Source organism: Xiphophorus maculatus, chromosome 2 (genome assembly GCF_002775205.1).
Source record: "Xiphophorus maculatus strain JP 163 A chromosome 2, X_maculatus-5.0-male, whole genome shotgun sequence".
NCBI lineage: Eukaryota > Metazoa > Chordata > Actinopteri > Cyprinodontiformes > Poeciliidae > Xiphophorus > Xiphophorus maculatus.
In genome coordinates, this window is record NC_036444.1 from 7022502 (window position 1) to 7041998 (window position 19497).

General features: G+C 37.5%; 2 protein-coding genes across 4 annotated transcripts; both read left to right on the forward strand.

The window, feature by feature from the left end:
• Positions 1 to 47: 47 nt before the first annotated feature.
• Positions 48 to 13924, forward strand: clpx (caseinolytic mitochondrial matrix peptidase chaperone subunit). 2 transcript variants are annotated; one of them, XM_005809887.3, is made up of 15 exons: positions 48 to 304; positions 2207 to 2281; positions 3141 to 3301; positions 3407 to 3521; positions 4752 to 4906; positions 4990 to 5149; positions 6722 to 6763; positions 8318 to 8494; positions 8615 to 8779; positions 9626 to 9714; positions 10899 to 11063; positions 11140 to 11439; positions 11522 to 11614; positions 11699 to 11805; positions 12855 to 13924. In XM_005809887.3, the coding sequence occupies exons 2-15, from the start codon at positions 2227 to 2229 to the stop codon at positions 12943 to 12945; spliced, it is 1875 nt and encodes a 624-aa protein (XP_005809944.1). In that variant the 5' UTR covers positions 48 to 304; positions 2207 to 2226; the 3' UTR covers positions 12946 to 13924. The 2 variants fall into 2 exon arrangements, with proteins under 2 accessions (XP_005809944.1, XP_023205624.1); XM_023349856.1 differs by lacking the exon at positions 6722 to 6763.
• Positions 13925 to 14153: 229 nt separating this feature from the next.
• Positions 14154 to 19490, forward strand: LOC102220369 (ubiquitin-associated protein 1-like). 2 transcript variants are annotated; one of them, XM_023349874.1, is made up of 7 exons: positions 14154 to 14591; positions 14668 to 14817; positions 15654 to 15698; positions 15783 to 16259; positions 17543 to 17713; positions 18001 to 18102; positions 19338 to 19490. In XM_023349874.1, the coding sequence occupies exons 2-7, from the start codon at positions 14692 to 14694 to the stop codon at positions 19470 to 19472; spliced, it is 1056 nt and encodes a 351-aa protein (XP_023205642.1). In that variant the 5' UTR covers positions 14154 to 14591; positions 14668 to 14691; the 3' UTR covers positions 19473 to 19490. The 2 variants fall into 2 exon arrangements, with proteins under 2 accessions (XP_023205642.1, XP_014328350.1); XM_014472864.2 differs by having other exon boundaries at positions 15654 to 16259.
• Positions 19491 to 19497: the final 7 nt, after the last annotated feature.

Consider the following 19497-nt stretch of genomic DNA (forward strand, 5'->3'; position numbering starts at 1 on the left):
CATGTTGCTGTGTCCCATTCACATGGTTTAAACTGTTCCAGTTAACTATCGTTCCTGTAGGGGAGGCTAGTTGGTTAGCTGGATGTAACCTAGTTTATAACAGCAGGCGTTACATCACTTTAGGTCGTATCCCACCTGGGAAATAACGACCTAAAGGAAGCTAACTCTTCACAATTAATATAATAGCGTGTTAATATGACACACTGACCAAATAAAAAAAAATAGAGCGACAGCCCTTGTGACTTCGCAAATTTGTTGTTTTTTAGAGGAGGCTGTCCAAACGCGACTAGTTTCAACGGGCACTGTAAGTAAAACCAGCACGCTTTTTAGTTGTACACTTTGTAATGTGATATAATTAAGTTACAATAGTTGTTTAGCATAGTGAAAAAGCTTTGCTTCTCCGTTTGTTCATCGGTGGCTGTTTGTCATTTCTCCTGGCCGTGTCAGGCTGGGGCCTAGTTAAAGCAGCTAACAGTGACCCATCACTGTTTATTTGACATGTACTACTGGTCTGAACAGGAGTTTAGATAGTACAGCAGTTTTTGGAACCCATTACGTTTATAAAAGACTCGTTTTAATTTAATGAGCATTAGTAACTTCTTTATTTAGCTGTCAAACGAGCTGCTTCGCTAATGCTAATAGTTAACGTTAGGAATAAATGTTTCAGATCTTAGGTGTTATGTCAAATTTTGTGGCCTGTCCTAGTTTTATCGCTCTACATGTGTTTATATAGCTGTCTTTAGACAAACCGGTTCAATTTTGTTTACTTTGGATATTGGTCATGCGGCATTATTTTTTAATGGTAAACCCCCGAAAATACACTAAAATACGAAGGAGACGCTGTTAATTGAATATAACGTTATTATTAAACTGAAGTAGATACAATTTGTACAGTTGACTATTTTAGTACAATGCATTTCAGTAGCTTTTATTTATTGTCTTTAAATTTCAGTGCATATTAATTCCTATTATACAGTGAAATATATTATGATTCAGAGTTATAACCTACATTTACATTTGGCTCCACACCGCCACAATAAAGTTGGTATCATTGACTAAAACAACTGCCACTGAGTTTTAGGTTTGATCCTCAGTAGTTAAAAATGTAAAATATTTAGAATGGTCAAATTTGAACTGGATTACTCTGAATACCTTTCACATTGTGACAGAAATTATTTTGAACTCATTAAGTATTTATCTATAATATTAAATGCCAAAACAATTACATTTTGATGCTTTTTCCCCCAACTTCCTCACGTTAGATGAGGTCCAGATTAAAAAGTACAATACCTAGTTTGGGGAAACTGGAATAGAATTATTTTACATTCATGCAAGATCTTAAAAATAGTTTTGTGACTTAAATAGATACAATTTGTTGTATCTATTTAAATCTCTAAATATTCCAATTTTAACAGTCTTTTAGCTTCTTCATCACATTAGATGAGCTAGGCCTCAGTTTAAACCCTACAGCAGGTCAAACTTAGGCAGAATTATGGATGCTGTAAAATACAGTTTGTGATTTGTGAAGGTTTTATTTACGCTGAACCACGTTGTAGGTCTTAAGTTGAATTTTTCATGGCTCACAAACCTTGTTTACTTTGTAAGACTAATCGCTAGGTAGTGAAGTTTTTAAAATTGACTCTTTTTAAGGTGGTTTCCAGTTAAAAAAAAAGCCTTAAAACCCATCATATTTTAGATGGATTTTTCACAGACACTCTTTTATATAATCTGTTGATAGTGTAGATTATTTGTATCTGACTTAGAGCTTTGTAGACAATAGTTTTTGAACTAATCCCCATGTTAAGGCCTCCAGCAAAAAGCCCCAAAATGTCTTATTTTCTGTTTGTATTAATTTACATAAATGTTTCAGAAACTGTGTAGAACATGCAATGTCTATCAAGTAATAACTCAAACTAGAGATGATCTATGCCTCAAATCAGATGCTAATGTCTGAATCGTTTTTCCTGTTTTTATTATAAGATGTTACATTTTTAAAGATTTTCCTATCAGTGCATGATTGTTCATATGTAGTGAAATCTGAAGTGAAATTCTGGTGCTGGGATGTGGTAATTTCCAGTCTGGTTTTCAAAATCAGATAGAACATGGATGAACACCAGCCTTTGTTGCTTTCTGTTGGTATATGTTAACCTGTGGTTAAGTACCTTTGTGTTTCTCTGCTCTGTGTAAATTTACTGTTCATTTTCAGAGTTTCAGACAGAAGAAGACATGTCCTGTCCATGCACCTCGGCTGCCAGGTTGTTCCTAAACTCTGCCCACAGAGGTAAGAAAGGGAAAGTCCACATACTGCCAACCAAAGGTTCTTGACACTTTGCTATTTGCTTTAGCTAACCTAGATTACTATTTGTTATGATAGTCGTGTTGCTAATGTCAACAGCAGCTGTAACTGTCTCTTGAATAGTTGGGATGCTAAAGATAGGCCAAGGATGGTACAGCACACGGCCTTTTTGTGTAACTGTGGCACTTATGGAAAAAAAACCTGACCATTTATTTATGAACATTTGTATTGGTTCAGCTAACACATTCCCCACTCAAATTATGTCATAATAAGTTGTAGTTTTTTAAAATTTGAGCTTCTTTTTATATTCATTTTTCTAGCTTTTCATTAAGGTCACATGTGAAAAATTATAAATATGTCACTACAACTGACCGACAGAATATAATTATCAACATATATCTGTTGTTATTTTATTTCCATAAATTGTTTGGACCTTTTAACTCTTATGAAGTATGAGATATTATTATCTCTGATTAAACCAAAATAAGATCGGAGGAACCGTTGAATTCAGTATAACATAACCACAGTACACTAACGATGTCAAAGCTGGTACAAAGCGTCTCCAAGAGACGCCTCAGATTTGGTGCAAAATGTTCTGTGGCAGATGGCTCATTTTTGTACTGGACAAAAGGAAAATTTATGCAAAAATGAACAAAACTGCAAATGTTCAAAATAGCAAAGGGATAAAATGACCAAAGTCTGTGTTTAGGAGGGTTTTTTGTGTGTGGTCTCTGTTTTCTAATTTTTAAAATATTTAAAATGTAGATTTTATAGTAATCTGAACTATTTGGTCAACAGACAATTGTCCCGTTAGAAATCTGATTGAGTGTTTCTTGTCTTTCAGGGTTGTCATGTTCCCGATTCCAGTTGTTCTCCCTGAGTCGTCGGGGGTCTCGGGAAGCTCATTTTCATCCACGTGTGTGTGTGAGGTCGTTTTCAGAAACGGCCGTCTGTTACGCTGCTAAAGATGGGACAACAAAGGACAGTGGGAGTGACAGTGGAAAGGTAAACTCCCTTCCATTTCTATCTGTTATTCTGTCTAATAATTAATACCATCAAGACAATGGACTAATTTTGAATTCTTTCATTTTATGTGTCTTAATTTTACAGAAAAGTGTCGGTGATGGGAAGAGGATGTCTGGTTCTGGAGGGTCAGGAAAAGGTGGAAGCCAGCTACGCTGCCCCAAATGTGGAGACCCCTGCACACATGTAGAGACCTTTGTATGTAAGTCGACCCGGTCCTCTTCACCAACCATCCAGGACAAACAGAGAGTGTACACAAAATGTCTAAAACTACGTGAAAGTCAAGATTATTATTTGTTCAATACATTTCTTGAGCCAGTACAAGCAATAACATGATTGAGCATTGATTTATGTTTTCAAAACATTGCTCATTTTCAGCAATGTTTTGATGAAAACGAGACTACAGAGAAAAATGAAAAGATTCTAAAATATGCCCCAAAATATGTTGAAATATTGTTGTAAGTTTTTCATGTTATCAACGTAAATAAATGTGGGACAAAATAAATATTTTGGGTTTTAATTTGTCCAAACTCTCTCTGTATTGCGTAACTCTGTACTTTTGTTTTGAAGCGTTCACACCAGCTCTCACACTGTCCTGTAGTCTAAACCGTGGGCTGGATTAGATAAACAGAAGTGCAAACACAGCGTTTAAATGAGCACCACAAACAACCAGGAACTGTGTGGATTTTACTGTTGTCTGATGGTTATTTTCTGCTTTTTTTGTAAGTGAGCTGATTATCTCCTGCTAGTTAAAACTTCTGAGACATCCTGACATTTTTTATTGAGATTCTGCATGTTACACACTTGGACTTCAGTTTTAATAAATGACTGGCTAAACTCTGAGGCTGCACATCCATATTTCACTCAACTCTTTCTGTTTTGGTTAACACCACTTTCCTTTGAGTCAAAACATTACTTTTAATGTTTATTTTGGTAACAAAATGTGGATTTGAAGTTGTGGAGGATTTGGGATACACGTATACAGCTCTGGAAAAAATGAAGAGCCCACTGCACTGACTAACACTGAAAACCTGGTTATTCCACCAAATATTGATTTCTGAAGTCTTTCTTAGTTAAAACATTAGCACTGTTGTTCCTCAATTAATATGAACTTGTTTTCTTTGCATTAGTTGAGGTCTGAAAGCACTGCATCTTTTTGGTTATTTTGACCACAAATAAATACTAAATTTTTGCTTAAAATTTCAGAGACAGGTTGTCAGTAGTTCATAGAATAAAAGAACAATGTTCATTTTACTCAAACATTTACCTATAAAGAGTAAAATCAGAGAAACTGATCATTTAAAGTGGTCTATTTTTTTCCGGAGCTGTATATGTAATTGCATATTATTCAATTAAAACTTTGTAGAACAAGTTTATGAATTGACATGGATTTTATTTTCTTTAAAAATGCTTGTATTTTTTTCTTTTGTAGCATCAACACGGTTTGTGAAATGCGAGAAGTGTCATCACTTTTTTGTGGTCTTGTCTGAAACGGACTCTAAAAAAGGGCTAAACAAAGAGGCCGAATCAGAAGCCGAGTTAGTGAGACGGGCTTTCGCGCAGAAACCGCCTCCGCCTCCCAAGAAGGTAAAAGATGCGTCAAAATAATTTCAAATGTTTTGACATTTTGGGCAGTGTTATCTTATTTGTTTAATTTCTTGTATTTTTAGATTTATGCCTACCTGGATAAGTATGTTGTTGGCCAGTCGTATGCGAAGAAGGTCTTGGCAGTGGCCGTGTATAATCACTACAAGCGCATCTACAACAACATCCCTGCAGGCAGCCGACAGCAGGTGGAGGTGGAGAAGCAGCCATCTTTAACGCCACGAGGTCAGCACACTATACACTACTGGCTAAACCAATAGATATTCCTCAGTGTGTTTCTGGTGTACTCTGTAGTGAGAATGCAAACTTTGCAGTCTTTGCCAACATCATAGGGTGACAAGAGTAAGTGAAGTGATAGTTTCCTGTGTTAGAATAATTATATTTAGCTCCAAACTCACCACATTCTGTCTAATATCACTACCTGTACTTTATAAACGATATTAACATTTTCTTTTTATTATCTCCATATCACAAAGATAGTTTTAGGGATTCTGAAATAGTTGCTGATTACAGTAGTGATGTCTGACAAAATGCACTGTTCATGATTAGATTTCTATTTTGAGACTGAATTAATACAGAAATATGGCTCTAAAATAACTAAATTATTCCAGTGTGAGTAAATAATGTAGAGAGGTGGGCTGACATAACTAGCCAGTAGAGCAATGACTTAATTTGAACAAAAATACCTTTAAAAAAATCCTTACCACATTGTCTTATTGTTTATTTCTAAAGACTCATAAAGTTGAAAAGCATCAGAGATGATGTCAGACCTGTTAAATTTTGATATTTTAATCACTATTTGGCCAGATAACTGTATTTCTATATAGATTTATCAGTATTAGTGGTGTAACAATGCCCAAAACCGTGAAGACAGAATATTGAGTTTACGAGAACAAGACGGGATGAAGTATTAATTTCAAGAAATGCTCATAGATCAAATTTATGCTGCAATGGGGGCGTGCCGTGGTTGCGTAGTGGTTAGCGCGACCCGTATTTGGAGGCCTTGAGTCCTCGACGCGGCCGTCGCGGGTTCGACTTCCAGACCCGACGACATTTGCCGCATGTCTTCCCCCCTCTCTTTCCCCGTTTCCTGTCAGCCTACTATCATATAAGGGACACTGGAGCCCACAAAAGACCCCCTGCAGGGGTAAAAAAAAATAATTTATGCTGCAATAAAGACCTTTATTCTACATTTTATCATTTTTTGCCGCAAATTCAATAAGCTGCCTTGCTTTATCTAATTTCTTTTTATCTCTTTGGGGTTTAGTACAGTTCTTCAGCTGTGCATGGTCTGCAGTGCAACTGTGATTGTGATGTTTTTGTTACTCTCCTAATAGGCATTGAGTATTAAGCAGATTCAAAAAAGATTTATTGAAAAATAAACTTCCCATTTTAGATTATTTATTAATTTAGGAAATAACTTTGCCTGCAATAAACCGCTTTCTCTGAAAACTGTAATTTTTCAAATAAAAAAAGCTGTGAAATGATAAATTGTATGGTAAATCTAGTTATTGTAGCAACTTTACATTTGAAACTGTTTAACAGGGCATTTCTATACAATCTTTTCAAAAACAGTGACTTCATGCAGGATTTTTCTTTATCTTCACTATTTACAAACTCAGACTTTGAACACATCAAGAGTCTCCTCTGTGTCACACAAATAACCGATGGCCTGAATAATGAGGTCACTATGAATCTGTATTATTTGGCATTTGTTCAATAATCTGTATTGATAATGTTGTAGTGGTAATGCTAAGTGGTATTCTTGATTTAAGTACTTTGATCCTCTCCTTGTAGAGCTAGAGATGAGAAGACGAGAGGATGAATACAGATTCACAAGTAAGTCTCTGACCTCCTCACCGTTATCTGACGGACTTTCTTACCGATATCAGACGTAACTTAAAGTCACAACACTTTATCTGCAGGTTTCTGGGTTTTATGCTTATGTCTGTTGTGCAAATGCCAAAATGTACAGACAACAGCGAGTTTTCTTTTTCACAGAAGTACTTACAATAATTATGTTTGGGTTAATCTATTAACCTAATCTATTGAAAAATAATTAGTAATGCTGGTGCGTTTCAATAAAATGGTTTAATCGAAGTTAATTTATTTCAGTAATTTATGCAAAAAAGGGGAAATAATATATATATTCATTACCAGAATGATATAATTTAAGAATTTATTTTGAATAATTTGTCATGGCTTACCAATCAATTCTGCTTCTTGTGCATTTGAACTGTTTGTCATTTGCACCACACACGAGGAGGAAAAGGTGTTCAGGGAGTGCTGTATCCAGGCATTTACATGGAAAGTTGAGTGGAAGGAAAAATAGGGCAGAAAAAATTTAATCAACTAAGAAGCAAACCAAAGCCTTAAGAAGATTTTGAAGCAAATCCTTAATCAATAGTTTGGGGAAGAGTTCAGCTGGAGCCAGAAGTTCAGCACACATGTATCCAGAGTATGAGCTACAGTCGTCACTCTCCTCTGTTAAGCCACTTCTGAACCAGAAACAACATCAGAAGTGTTTTCTTGGGCTAAGAAGAAAAAAAAAATGTTCTCCCTTTTTTTAAAATAAACTCACTAAATAATCTGGTACTGATCTCGTCTGCTGTCCCTTTTCCAGGACATCATAGCTACATGATTTTTTCACTCTTAAGGTCTTTTTGTAGCAAAAGAAATCGAGTTGATCCTGGCATAAGGGAACCAGCTTTCTTTGCTTGTCAGTATTTTATGGATGTTGGATAAATACAAATTATTATTTATTCAATGGATCCATAATCTATTTTTTCCTGCTGTTTGATATGAATATTCCTTGTAATTCAGAATGATACTCAGCATTATTACAGATCGATGATCCCTTTTGTGAACTTCAAAAATTTTTACTCCAATGATGATGACCCAAAGCTAGCAAAGATTGGAAACAATTATTCAAAAAATATTTTGAATTAGTCATAACGAGGTCGTAACTCGCCTTACTTAACAATGCAGATTTCTTTAAAAGCATTTTTTGCTCGATACAATCTAGAATGTAAATTTTTTTACATCAGATTAAATACATCTTAGTGAGAGTGAAATAATTACAGAGAAACATTTTAACTCTCTTTCAGTGCCCTCACTTAACCCAAGAAAACGACCTACGATGCTTTGGTTAGTGGGTCAGTGCCACAGACGTGTAACCTACATTCAGTCTTGCTATTTTCAGTCAAGCTGTGCGTAGAAACTCCTCTGGAACCGACCCAGCTCGTGTATTTTTATCTCACACATGCTTAAATTGCTCCTTCAATCAAGCTGTATCACACACCATTGTCTAATTACTAATTGCACAGCAATTAGTAATTGACTTTTTGCACCACAACCGTCGTGCTAACCCAGGTGACCGGTTTGTTTTTGCAGAACTGCTGCAGATCGCAGGGATCAGTCCCCACGGTAACGCTCTGGGCGCCACCATGCAGCAGCAGGCGAGCCAGCAGCCGCCTCAGGAGAAGAGGGGCGGCGAAGTCCTGGACTCGACTCACGCTGAGATTAAACTGGAGAAAAGCAACATTATACTCCTCGGTCCTACCGGTTCAGGTTGGTGATTTGGCAAATAATTCCCAGCATGCAACACACTTGCATGACAGATGTGCCTTGTAAAATGCAAGTAAGTTTTTGGTTCAAGTTATTAAAAAAAATTTTTTTTTGCTTTCTAAGGAAAAACATTGCTGGCGCAGACGCTGGCCCGCTGTCTTGATGTTCCGTTTGCGATTTGCGACTGCACCACCCTCACTCAAGCTGGATATGTGGGCGAGGACATCGAGTCGGTCATTGCCAAACTTCTGCAGGATGCCAACTACTCAGTGGAGAAAGCACAACAAGGTGGGCACTGGGGTATATTTAACAGCACATTCATTTCCAGATATAACGTGTGTTAAGTAAGACGGGTGAGTGGAAATGTTTCTAATTATAGCAGACCTGATATGATAGTATAGTTGGAATACTTAGTGATTTGTAGTTATTTCCATGAGAGCGTTGCTAAATACCAGAAATTACTTTTATTGCTTTCCATGTCTTTTTTTTTCATTTTTAAAAACACAAACTTACTAACTTTAAATAATTTTTTTGTGTTTGTTACACGATTTGCTTTATATCTATAATATGACAATAATCTGATTTGCCACATCACACCTAGTTTTAACATTTTACCTCTTTGTGGTTTTTTTTGTTTTGAATTTTTTTTGTAAATGATTTATTCATCAATTAGTGTACATACAATGAACATTACATACTAAAAGAAAGCAAAAAGCAGTATTGATGTACAAAATAACCAGATAATAGAACGAATAACAACAACAAAAAAAGAAATAACCAAACAAGGAAGTAAACATTAAAATGGAAAAAACACAACAAAAACAATGAAATTGTTTAACATATGTGTATTAGGATATGCTTTTTTCTTTGTTTTGTTTTCTGATTTGTTGACAAATTGCATATTCATTCACAAATAAAAATGGGACATTTCAGTAAGTAAAGTAAGACGGTTTGGTAACCTTTAAAAAATGTTTTTCTTTGTTGCATTTGAACCAAAGCATACATTTTATTAAGCCTTCGGTATGTTATGTCAACTGTAAAAAATAATAAATAGACCTAATATGCTTTAATGGCAGGAACTATTACATAATAATAAGAGGTTAATCCAGTCCTGTCCTCCTTTGTGACGTGCAGGTATTGTGTTCCTGGATGAAGTTGATAAGATTGGCAGCGTTCCTGGGATCCATCAGCTGAGAGATGTGGGAGGAGAGGGAGTTCAGCAGGTCAGTGTTTTAATGCATAAACCTAAAACAGCCTGCAGCTGTTAGGCTTATTATTTTTGGTATTTTATGAATTTTAAAAATGTAATTCTGCTAGTTGTATGCTTTATAATCAGATTTTTATCTTTGTCATACTGACAATTTTTACATAATTTTCCTGTCGAAACTGGAGCACTAAGGAGAATATATGATCTGTAATTGTCCGATAATGGAAGAAATTAAAGCGAAGGAAAAAGGAGTTTCCCTTAAAGAACTAACTCTTAGTTACCAGGCAGAAATTGGCATTTTTCACTCAAAGAGCTCTTTGTTGTTTCTTGTAAGAATGAGAACGGCAAGCAGGCAAACTTTATATTAGCGTTGATTTTGTAACCCTCACTTTTCTCCACATAATCAGTTTATGTTTTACTCAAATGGGTCTAACTGCACTACTGTAAAGTCATTCTTATGGCACTACCTGCTAGTAATGATCCACTTTATATAATGATAAATCAGCCCAGATTTTCTTAATTTTGGGAGATCGGTGATCCACCCATATTTACATGTGAAGCCAATTTTATCTAATTCAGTCAAGGTCAAAAATCAACCACTTTATTGTATATGAAGAGCATATGCCTGTGCTCTTTATATACAAAGAGCACAGGCATATGCTGTTTGTATATTTTCCTCTATTGTACATAATTATTTTTATTTTATTTTATTATTTTACGTTTGAATAAAATAACATATTATTTTATGTTTGAATAAATATCGAACATAAAATAAACATCTGCTGTGAGAGACTCTTCCTCCTCCTGGTCAGGTCTGCACGTTTGCACTTAACAATAGTAACCCCACCATTAACCAACTCAGTGACTTTCTTGCTATTTTTTTCAGACAAAAAAATCAATATTGGCCAAAATCGGAGTTCGGGCTTTTTAAAGATTGGTGATTGGTCAGAAATCCCCTAATTTGAGATGTTTCTGTTAAAAATATCTTTTGTCAAGAATACATTTCTTCTTGAAAAAGTACCGGTGTTCCAGAAAACGTATTTAACTATGGGACGTTACCCAAGGATTCTTATAAATCACTAAAACCAAAAGAAAGAATGAATATTATTTATGTTTCGTACAATAACGTTTTTTCTTTTTGCTTTATTAGATGACTGCATGTCGCCTTCATTCTTCTTTTCCCTCCTCTTCTATGTCTAGGGTTTGCTGAAACTCCTGGAGGGTACAATCGTCAACGTTCCAGAGAAAAACTCCAGAAAGCTGAGAGGTGAAACGGTGCAGGTCGACACAACCAACATCCTTTTTGTTGCTTCGGGAGCCTTCAACGGCCTCGACAGGATAATAAGCCGAAGAAAGAACGAAAAGGTAAATTTAACCCCCTAAAACTCAGACAAGACTTTGTTTAATCTCTGATCAACACTCGTGTGTCTCTGCTGTTTAGTATTTGGGATTTGGAACGCCCTCTAACTTGGGGAAAGGTCGCCGGGCGGCCGCTGCAGCAGACCTGGCCAACAGCAGCGGCGAGACGGACGCGGTCGCGGAGATCGAGGAGAAGGACCGGCTGCTGAAGCACGTCGAGGCGAGGGACCTGATCGAGTTCGGCATGATTCCGGAGTTTGTCGGCCGTCTTCCTGTCGTCGTTCCTCTGCACAGCCTGGATGAAGACACTCTGGTCCGAATCTTGACTGAACCACGAAACGCTGTGGTTCCACAGTACCAGGCTCTGTTCAGCATGGACAAAGTAAGGGCTCTGTGATTACTTAAGCAGTCACTTTAAGAAAGTAGCAGCCTAATCAATGTGTCTGTTTTGTTATGTTTTTTAGTGTGAACTTAACGTGACCCCGGATGCCTTGAGAGCCATCGCCAGATTGGCTTTGGAGAGGAAAACTGGAGCTCGTGGCCTCAGATCCATTATGGTTTGTTGTTTTCAAACTAAATGATACACATTATCCTTTAATGATTTCAGTCATCTGTGTCATTAACATATTATTATCATGCAGGAGAAACTTCTTCTTGAGCCCATGTTTGAGGTGCCTCACTCAGATATCGGTGCTGTTGAACTGGACAAAGATGTCGTTCAGGGAAAAACGCAGCCTAGATACATCCGGTCAGTATTCCCATGCTCACAGAATGACAAACATGCTAGACAATGCCTCGCAAGTAATCCATAACTCTTAAACATTTTTTGGTTGCAAAAGAATAATTAAATAAAACTAATTTTTTATTTGCTTTCGCAAAGTGGAAACATAGTTTTGAAATGGAAGGAAATGTTGGATTGAGCAGCTTTGGATATTGTTTTATAACTTAACGCTGAATCTCATTGTGTTTCCTGGTCTTCATTATTCTGTCTGTTCACTAATGTACACTAACTGACCTCTGACCTTCACAGGTCTTTTCTACTACTAATGAATTACTGCAAGACTCCCATCTTCTAACTACGACTTCTAAAGGCGTCAAATATTTATTTTTAACCTTTTTTCTTTGATTTCATAACTGTGTTTTACACATAGTTACATTAAATACATTAAAACTGAAGAAGTAAAAAGTTTTCTTGCAAGGCGCTTTGCTATAGATCAGATTTATTAAGTGTTACAGGTCCCAGTTGGCATCGTGACTGCAGTAATAAAAATATTTGAAAAAATAAATCAGATCATAATTGTGATGTTTCTGGGGAGATGGTGTGTTTTAATAAGTTTATACTGTTTCTATAACATTCAGTAATCATTGAAAATACACATAAAATTAAGTGGGATTAATATTGTAACTTTTAAACTGATACTATTTTGTCGCAAAAAGTAATAAATAAATTAATCCCATGATAAATTGAAACAAGTTTGATGATTTCTAATTGGAAATTTCTCTTTCTGGTAACAATTGAATGTCAGAAGTCTTCAGTCTGGTTCATTAGTCTCAGCTTTATCCCCCTTTTGAATTTTGTTTACAAAAACTTTAGTGTCCATTTCATCTGTTGTTTTCTTTCTTTATTTTGGATATTTAAAATGTCTTTTAGTTCCAATTTGAAATGAGTTTATACTACTTGAAAATGATCTTAAAACAACAATATTATCATTTAACTTAATGCCGAAATGACTTTTGGGAGAGTTTATTGCTCAGAGAAATGAATTATGGTGACAGAGTATTCTGTTTGGATTTCAGAACCCCCGCCAAGGATTCGGCAGAGGAGGAGTACGACTCCGGCATCGAGGAGGAGAACTGGCCCCGGCAGGCTGACGCTGCTAACAACTGAACCATGTCTCTCATTTCACCTGAAATCATTAGGTTACCATGAACCTCCTGGATACCTCGTTTGGTACCAGCTGTTTTTATTACTGCACCCGACAAATAAAAAGCGTGGATACTGAGGATGTTTTCATGATGAACAAGTTAAGGGCGCGTAACAACCTTTGATCTCTTTGCATCAGATAATAAATCTCTAGCGGTGCACTCAGTGTGGACCTTTTATGACACATTTCAATCTCTGGGGATTGTTAACATTTTATCTATATAAAGATAATACAATTTTATTCATAAAAATATTTGTAGGTAGTTTGTATTCTCTTTTTGTGCTGATTGGCTGTAGCAGGAAGGGAAGCAAAGGGAATTTATGGGATCACATTGTAACTTGAATGAGGGTAGACATGATAGAGAAATGCCTTAAATCACGAGAGGCATGATATTTCACAAACACATCAATATGTTGATGTTTCTTCCTTTGCCACCATTGTGATAATGGTACTCAAAGTGGAAAGAGTTTTAAATGTTAAGCTATGCTGCACGCGTATTGTTTGAAAGCGGTTTGTAAGACATTACCTAGAGTTAGGAGACCATATTGAGGTAGAAACACACCAGCACATTAAAGACCCTCCCATCCTGCAGCCGTCTGCTCACCTGGATTCACAGAGCAGACTAAAATTTGCCCCTTTCTAAAGTGATAAAACATCCCATTCTGCTTTCTGGTCTGTGTCGAGGAACATTAAAGTAAATCACACCAACGCAGGTCTTGGTTTTAATTTTCTAATCATTCAGAGATCTTAACAAGGTTCCTTCTGCAGAGCTGCAGATACTTTCCTTTCTTTATGTGTGCACCTACATCAGAATCACTTCCTGGTGCTAGATGGTACCTCGGTGCACTTGTTCTGTCAAGATGCCACCTTGAAGGTCTCTGATGTCACCATGCTGCTGTGCTCTTAACCTTTAAAATTAAACTAGATCTGTTCCCTTTTTGATTCAAGTTTTTTCTTTCTTTCTGTGAAGCTCTAAGCTGGTTAATTTCAGAGGTCTGTTACAAAAATCCAAGGAAAACTTCCCTCCCTAAAAGCTTGTGAATCCTAAATTTATTGTGATTGTGTAAAATATATAAATAAAATCTATCTCTGAGTACAAAGTTTTATTTATTTTTTACCTCCGAGATGGAAACGAATACGAGTCGAGGTGAACATCTCCACATGAATATGATCTTGCGCTGCGGCTGTCAGCTTTATGTAACCGGCTAATCTCTGGAAAGTTTCATGCTGCGCCTTTGTTTCCTGACATCAGCGTTTCTGTAATCCTGCCCCGTTTAAATCCACTTGAAAATGACATGGAAAGTCACAATACAATTTTAAATATATGCAAAATTGCTTAAAACAATTAAATAAATAGATTTTTTTTACATTACAATTAAAGTTGAAAATAGATTACAAAAAGATTTAGCTTTAATTATCATGATTTTACGTATGTGCATTATTAAAAGTGGTTATTTATGGTAGGTCCTTGCATGACGGATTACACCAAGCATCTGAGATGGTAAACAAACTGATGATGTCAGAGGCTTAGTGATGAAGAGGTTTATCACTGCAGACACCTGTGTGTGATTCAGACTGCTCCAGACCTGCAAGACAGCATCTGGCAAAGGTAAGAAATTATTTTAAGCCAAAAAAAGGGCCTGTAACCAGAAATATTCAAACTCTTTGTGACTCTCCTCACGCAGGTGATTTGTTGGTGTGTTTTGGTGATGATGAATATTCTGGAGGACGTTCCTTTTCAGACCCCTTTGGGACCGTTAGGTGTTGAGATACAGATGTCGACTTTACCTGATATTTCTGTACCACAATGCCATCAGATCATGCAGGAAACTGAGGTTGATTTCTTCTTTTTTCCCTCCCAATAAGTTTAATGCTGGCTAAGTTTCATTTATATTTTTGATTAATATTACTGTGGAAAAGGCAACATTCCTCACCAAAAACTTCTACATGTGTTTGCAGTAAAATACAGTTTTGCAAAATACTGACTGAAGGGTCTGAACGGAAATCCACACAAATTTTAAAAATTATGCATAATTTTCCTTCTACTTCACCTTTATACACTGTGTTGTGTTGGTCTATCACAAGAAACTGAGGTGTGTAAAGTACGCAAAATGTTACTACAGTAAAGGGTAGCACTACTTCAAAACATTTCTAATTAAGTAAAAGCAACAAGTAGTTAAAATCACAGGTATGAGTAAAAAAGAATTTCAGTACACATTAATCATTTAATATTTAAAAATTACCTAGTAGTTATGTCAAAATGTTGGTATTTTAAAGACCAAAGTTTAAATAAATCATAATTTCAGAATAAGAAGCGCTGGCAAAAGAAAAACTTTTCCAAATCAGTTTCTTTCAATATAAACTTATTAAACTTTAACAAAAACTGCAGGTCTGAATTTTTTATTAAAAATAAACTTCCGCTTCTTTCAGTTGGATACTCACGGTGGACTTAGTTACCCACAGTGGACTGAGTATCCAGAAATATTACTCAAGAAAGAGTCGCGATACTTTATAGTGAATAGTAAAAAGTACATTTTTTCCAAAAAGTTCCTGAAGCGTGTAAATGTAACTACCTACTACCCATCTCTGACTAGGTATAACTTGATAAAATGTAAAAATGTTATACTTTTGGAAGGTGTTGTTAAATTAAAGGTGTGTTTTCTTCCTGCAGTATCGATTCAATCTGGAGAGATGGATTTTAACTGGGCAGCAGCCGGTGAGTCAGGTTCCCTCTTGCCCCCCCTACTGGCTGATGTTCAGTACCCCTCAAGAAACCCACAAGCTCACTCCTAGGGGCCAGGATCTGTGGGCCCTCCGGCCCCGCAGCCACAGCCTGAGCTCCGCGGAGGACTGCTGGTTGCACCACCGCGCCGTCAAGTTCCTCCCAGCTGACTCCGATGAAGAAGATGGCTCATATAAGGACATCGCCGGGGTCCCCAGAGAGCGGCCCCGCAGTGCCAGGGACCCGGTCTCCAGGGTCAAAGACATGCACCTCGCTCATTCCTCACACCGAGGTAAGCCGGGGTTATCTCCGGTCCTCAAAGGCCACAGAGCCGCGTCTTCTCTCCCGGACTGCAGACCACCTTTACGCGCGCTGGAGCAGCTCAGATCACAGCAGGCAAGCTCGCTGTCTCAGGGGCAGAAGAACGGCAAGAAGAGGCAACGCTCTCTGGGCAGACGGTTCTCCCAAAACACTCCGCCCGCCCAGCATTCTCCATCCAGGCCACTGCAACAACGACCCTCCTCGGCTGGATCTGTCAGAAACCGCAGGAGAAAGGTAGTTTTCCTTCAGGGAAGGAGTATGAATCATATTAAAGGTGCGGTATGTAACTTTTATTTTTTTTTTTTACATATTTGTAAAAGCTGTCTCTCTCAATTAACCTCTTATTGACCCTTTGCACGTGACGTCACTCTCTTCCAAACTCCGCCATGACGGGCGTCAAAAGAAGCCTGTCAAAAAACGGACATGTGCAGCAGCTAGCCTAATATCGCTTTTATTAAGTTGATTTCGCAGCAACAAAAATGGTCACAGGGTGCTGCGCGGTCGGCTGCAGAGAAAGACGAGGGTGAAAACCAAACTTGTAATTTTGTTGTATAACATTTAATAAGGAAAGTTACGGCAGCGATGGATCACGGGTTTGCAGCGAACACTTTTCACACGATAAGACCATTAACGTTCTTAAATGTAATAAATATGATTAGAAAGATATCAAACATTGCACTATGGAGAAGGTACCGTCTAACCATTGGTAACCATGGAAACAGTGCCCCACCGTCTTGTAGCGTAGCACGTATGGGAAAAAAAACTGGTTAGCATCTCGTCTTTTGTACGTCCTTATTGCTGCTCCGGTGTAAGAATAAACGACGTTTATGGCAGTGATATAAATCATGTGGTGTGAATTCAGGAAAAGTCTGTAATTTGATCAACACGTGAGGAGGCAGGAGCTAAGGGCCGGTTTCTAAGCTAGCTGTTTCTAACTTTTGCAAATCCCGCCGTCTATGAGCCCCAACCAGGTGTGTTACGTTCAGACAAATTAGCTCGACTCGAACAAGTACACGCTATGAGTAAACTGCCAAAAACAATTTGGGGGGGTGGAACAATTTCAGCTGCTCTGTTCAATACTCCCTCACTTCCGGCGTCCATCATGGCGCCTCGAATGATATAGTGACGTAGTTGCAAAGGGTCAATACTCCCTGCTGGATGTGTGTTAATGGCGGAGAAACAACTTACCGTTACAGGAAAACCGTTTATCCGCCATGCTAACTAGCGTTGGCATTCACAACACGGTCTGTCTTGTGAACTGAGAGGGGGTATGAGCAGCACCACACAGCGGGGTGACTGACAGCGCTAAGGCCCGCCTCCTGGCTCTGATTGGTTGTTTCTAGTTTGCACTGGGAAAAGGCAGCTTGACATTTTCACAGATCTTTTGTCTCATACCATATTGTCACGACATAGAGTTTCAACAAATATATATAAAAAATAATAAAAGTTACATACTGAAGCTTTAACACATTTCCTACTTTACTGAGATTACTCCTGGTTTCTCCCTCCTCTGCCAGGTCCTGACAACTCCTGGCTCTCGTGGTGTTTTCTTTGACTCAGCAGCAGAGCTTCTGACAGCTCTCAGCCAGGAGGAGAGGGAGTTACTCGAAACCATCACAGAGAAAGGATACCCGTTACGCACTGCCATCCTGGCTCTGCAGAAAACTGGCTATCAGAGTCCAGAGAAGGTTGGTATCTGTAGAGATTCTCATTGACTTCTAATAATCCCCAAACCAATTAGCATTACTAATAGCCTAGCTTTCTGATGTAAACTGTCTCAGCAATAAGTTAATAAAACTTATTCACGTTTGTAAGAGGTTTGACAAAAAAATTACTTGATTGTGCTATAAAATGACAAAATGTGCCTGCAAAATACACAATACTGCCTCTTAAAAATACCTTTCTAAATGGTGCACATATTTGTGAATTAATTTGTTAATGAAATCCAAGCATATCTTCCTGGTTTTCTTCTCAGGTCCTAAAATACCTGGTTGCATGTGATCGTCTTTGCCAGCTGGGCTACGATGAGGCACAAGTGGAGGAAGCTTTGGAGATGTTTCAGAATTGTGAGAGCAAGGTGAAACAATCCTATGTTTACATTTAGGCTGAGAAAAAAAGATTAATCAAATTCCAGTTTGCGTGTCAGGAAAAAGTGTGGTAGTAAAAGAGTGTGCAAGCAGCAGAGGCGTCCTCTGGTGGTGAGGATTGGGAAGTTCTCAAGACTTTAGAGATTTACAACTTTTGGACTGATTCTGATGCTGGTGTTTGTCCAGGTGATGAGCACTGAACATTAGGGCACTTCATGCTTTCTTCTGTACAGAAAAAGATAAGGGCCTCTGAAAAAAAAGAGGTATTCTGACTCTTTTTCTCATACTCCAAAGAAAACGTCTAAATTCTTAGATTTTTTAAATATGGATACTTAAGTTAAGCTTTATGGAGATGATTACGTTTTCCACCTGATTTAAGTACCATAGTATCACTCTGCTTTATGGTGCATTAAGATGAAGATGAGAGACAGCAGACCAGTGGGTTCTCTACCCACTGAATGAAGAACAAACATGTTTTAACCAAACATTCATCAGATAAAGACACACTCAAGTTTCATAAGTTTTATATTGATAGATTGGAAACAATTCTTTTACATGGCTACTTATATGAATTTATTGTAAATTCCCACTTAACTTTATATTTTGGTCCATCTGATATAATTTTTAAATATTAAATGATTGATCATTTGATCAGTTACTCATACTTGAATAGACTTTTTACCAAATACTTTTTTACTCTTGAGTAATTTCTTGGAAGGCTACTTTTTACTTTTGAGTAAAAATATGAAGTAGCACTACCCTCCTCTGACGATAAGCTAAAGGCTGATAAAACAACAGGGGCTTCCTCAACACAGTAAAGCAGGTGTTAAAACTCCGGCCCACAATAAGATTTTTATGGTGGGCACCCAACAGCAATTTCAAGAAATAAAAGCAATTTCTTTTGTTGCTATACTGCCAAATTATATTTTGAATTTGTTTGATATTTAACTTCAAATACTTGTCAAATGGAAACAGATATTTATATTTTAAGCAGTTTAACACATTCTGCCACAAGCAGCTTTTTAAGGACATTTATGATCTCAATATGGCCCAAAACAAAATTTCCTCCATGCCACTGTGCACTGATGCAGTATCTCAGGCTAACATAGTTCTGACCAATCACTGAGTACAGTACATTATATAGACTAGTCTGTTAGTGTTTACTGGAATAATAAACCTTTAATGCCATTTTGTAGCATAACTGATTGTTATATTTCTGTTTCAGGCTGCGGAGTTCCTCCACTTGCTGACTCAGTTTGATGAGATGGGCTTCCAGCAGAGCGCAATCAAAGAAGTGCTGCTTGTTCATGAAAACCACCGTGAGCGGGCTCTGGAGGAGCTGATGACACGCATGGCTTAGGTAGTCCAGTCTGAAGACACAGCAT

Coding starts and splice junctions, on each gene's coding strand:
- clpx (XM_005809887.3), top strand. CDS start 2,227: ATGTCCTGTCCATGCACCTCGGCTGCCAGGTTGTTCCTAAACTCTGCC. Junction 11,064..11,139: donor GCCGAAGAAAGAACGAAAAG/GTAAATTTAACC, acceptor TCTGCTGTTTAG/TATTTGGGATTTGGAACGCC. Junction 11,806..12,854: donor ACGCAGCCTAGATACATCCG/GTCAGTATTCCC, acceptor TTTGGATTTCAG/AACCCCCGCCAAGGATTCGG.
- LOC102220369 (XM_014472864.2), top strand. CDS start 14,692: ATGATGAATATTCTGGAGGACGTTCCTTTTCAGACCCCTTTGGGACCG. Junction 14,818..15,653: donor AGATCATGCAGGAAACTGAG/GTTGATTTCTTC, acceptor TTCTTCCTGCAG/TATCGATTCAATCTGGAGAG. Junction 17,714..18,000: donor GCTATCAGAGTCCAGAGAAG/GTTGGTATCTGT, acceptor TTTTCTTCTCAG/GTCCTAAAATACCTGGTTGC.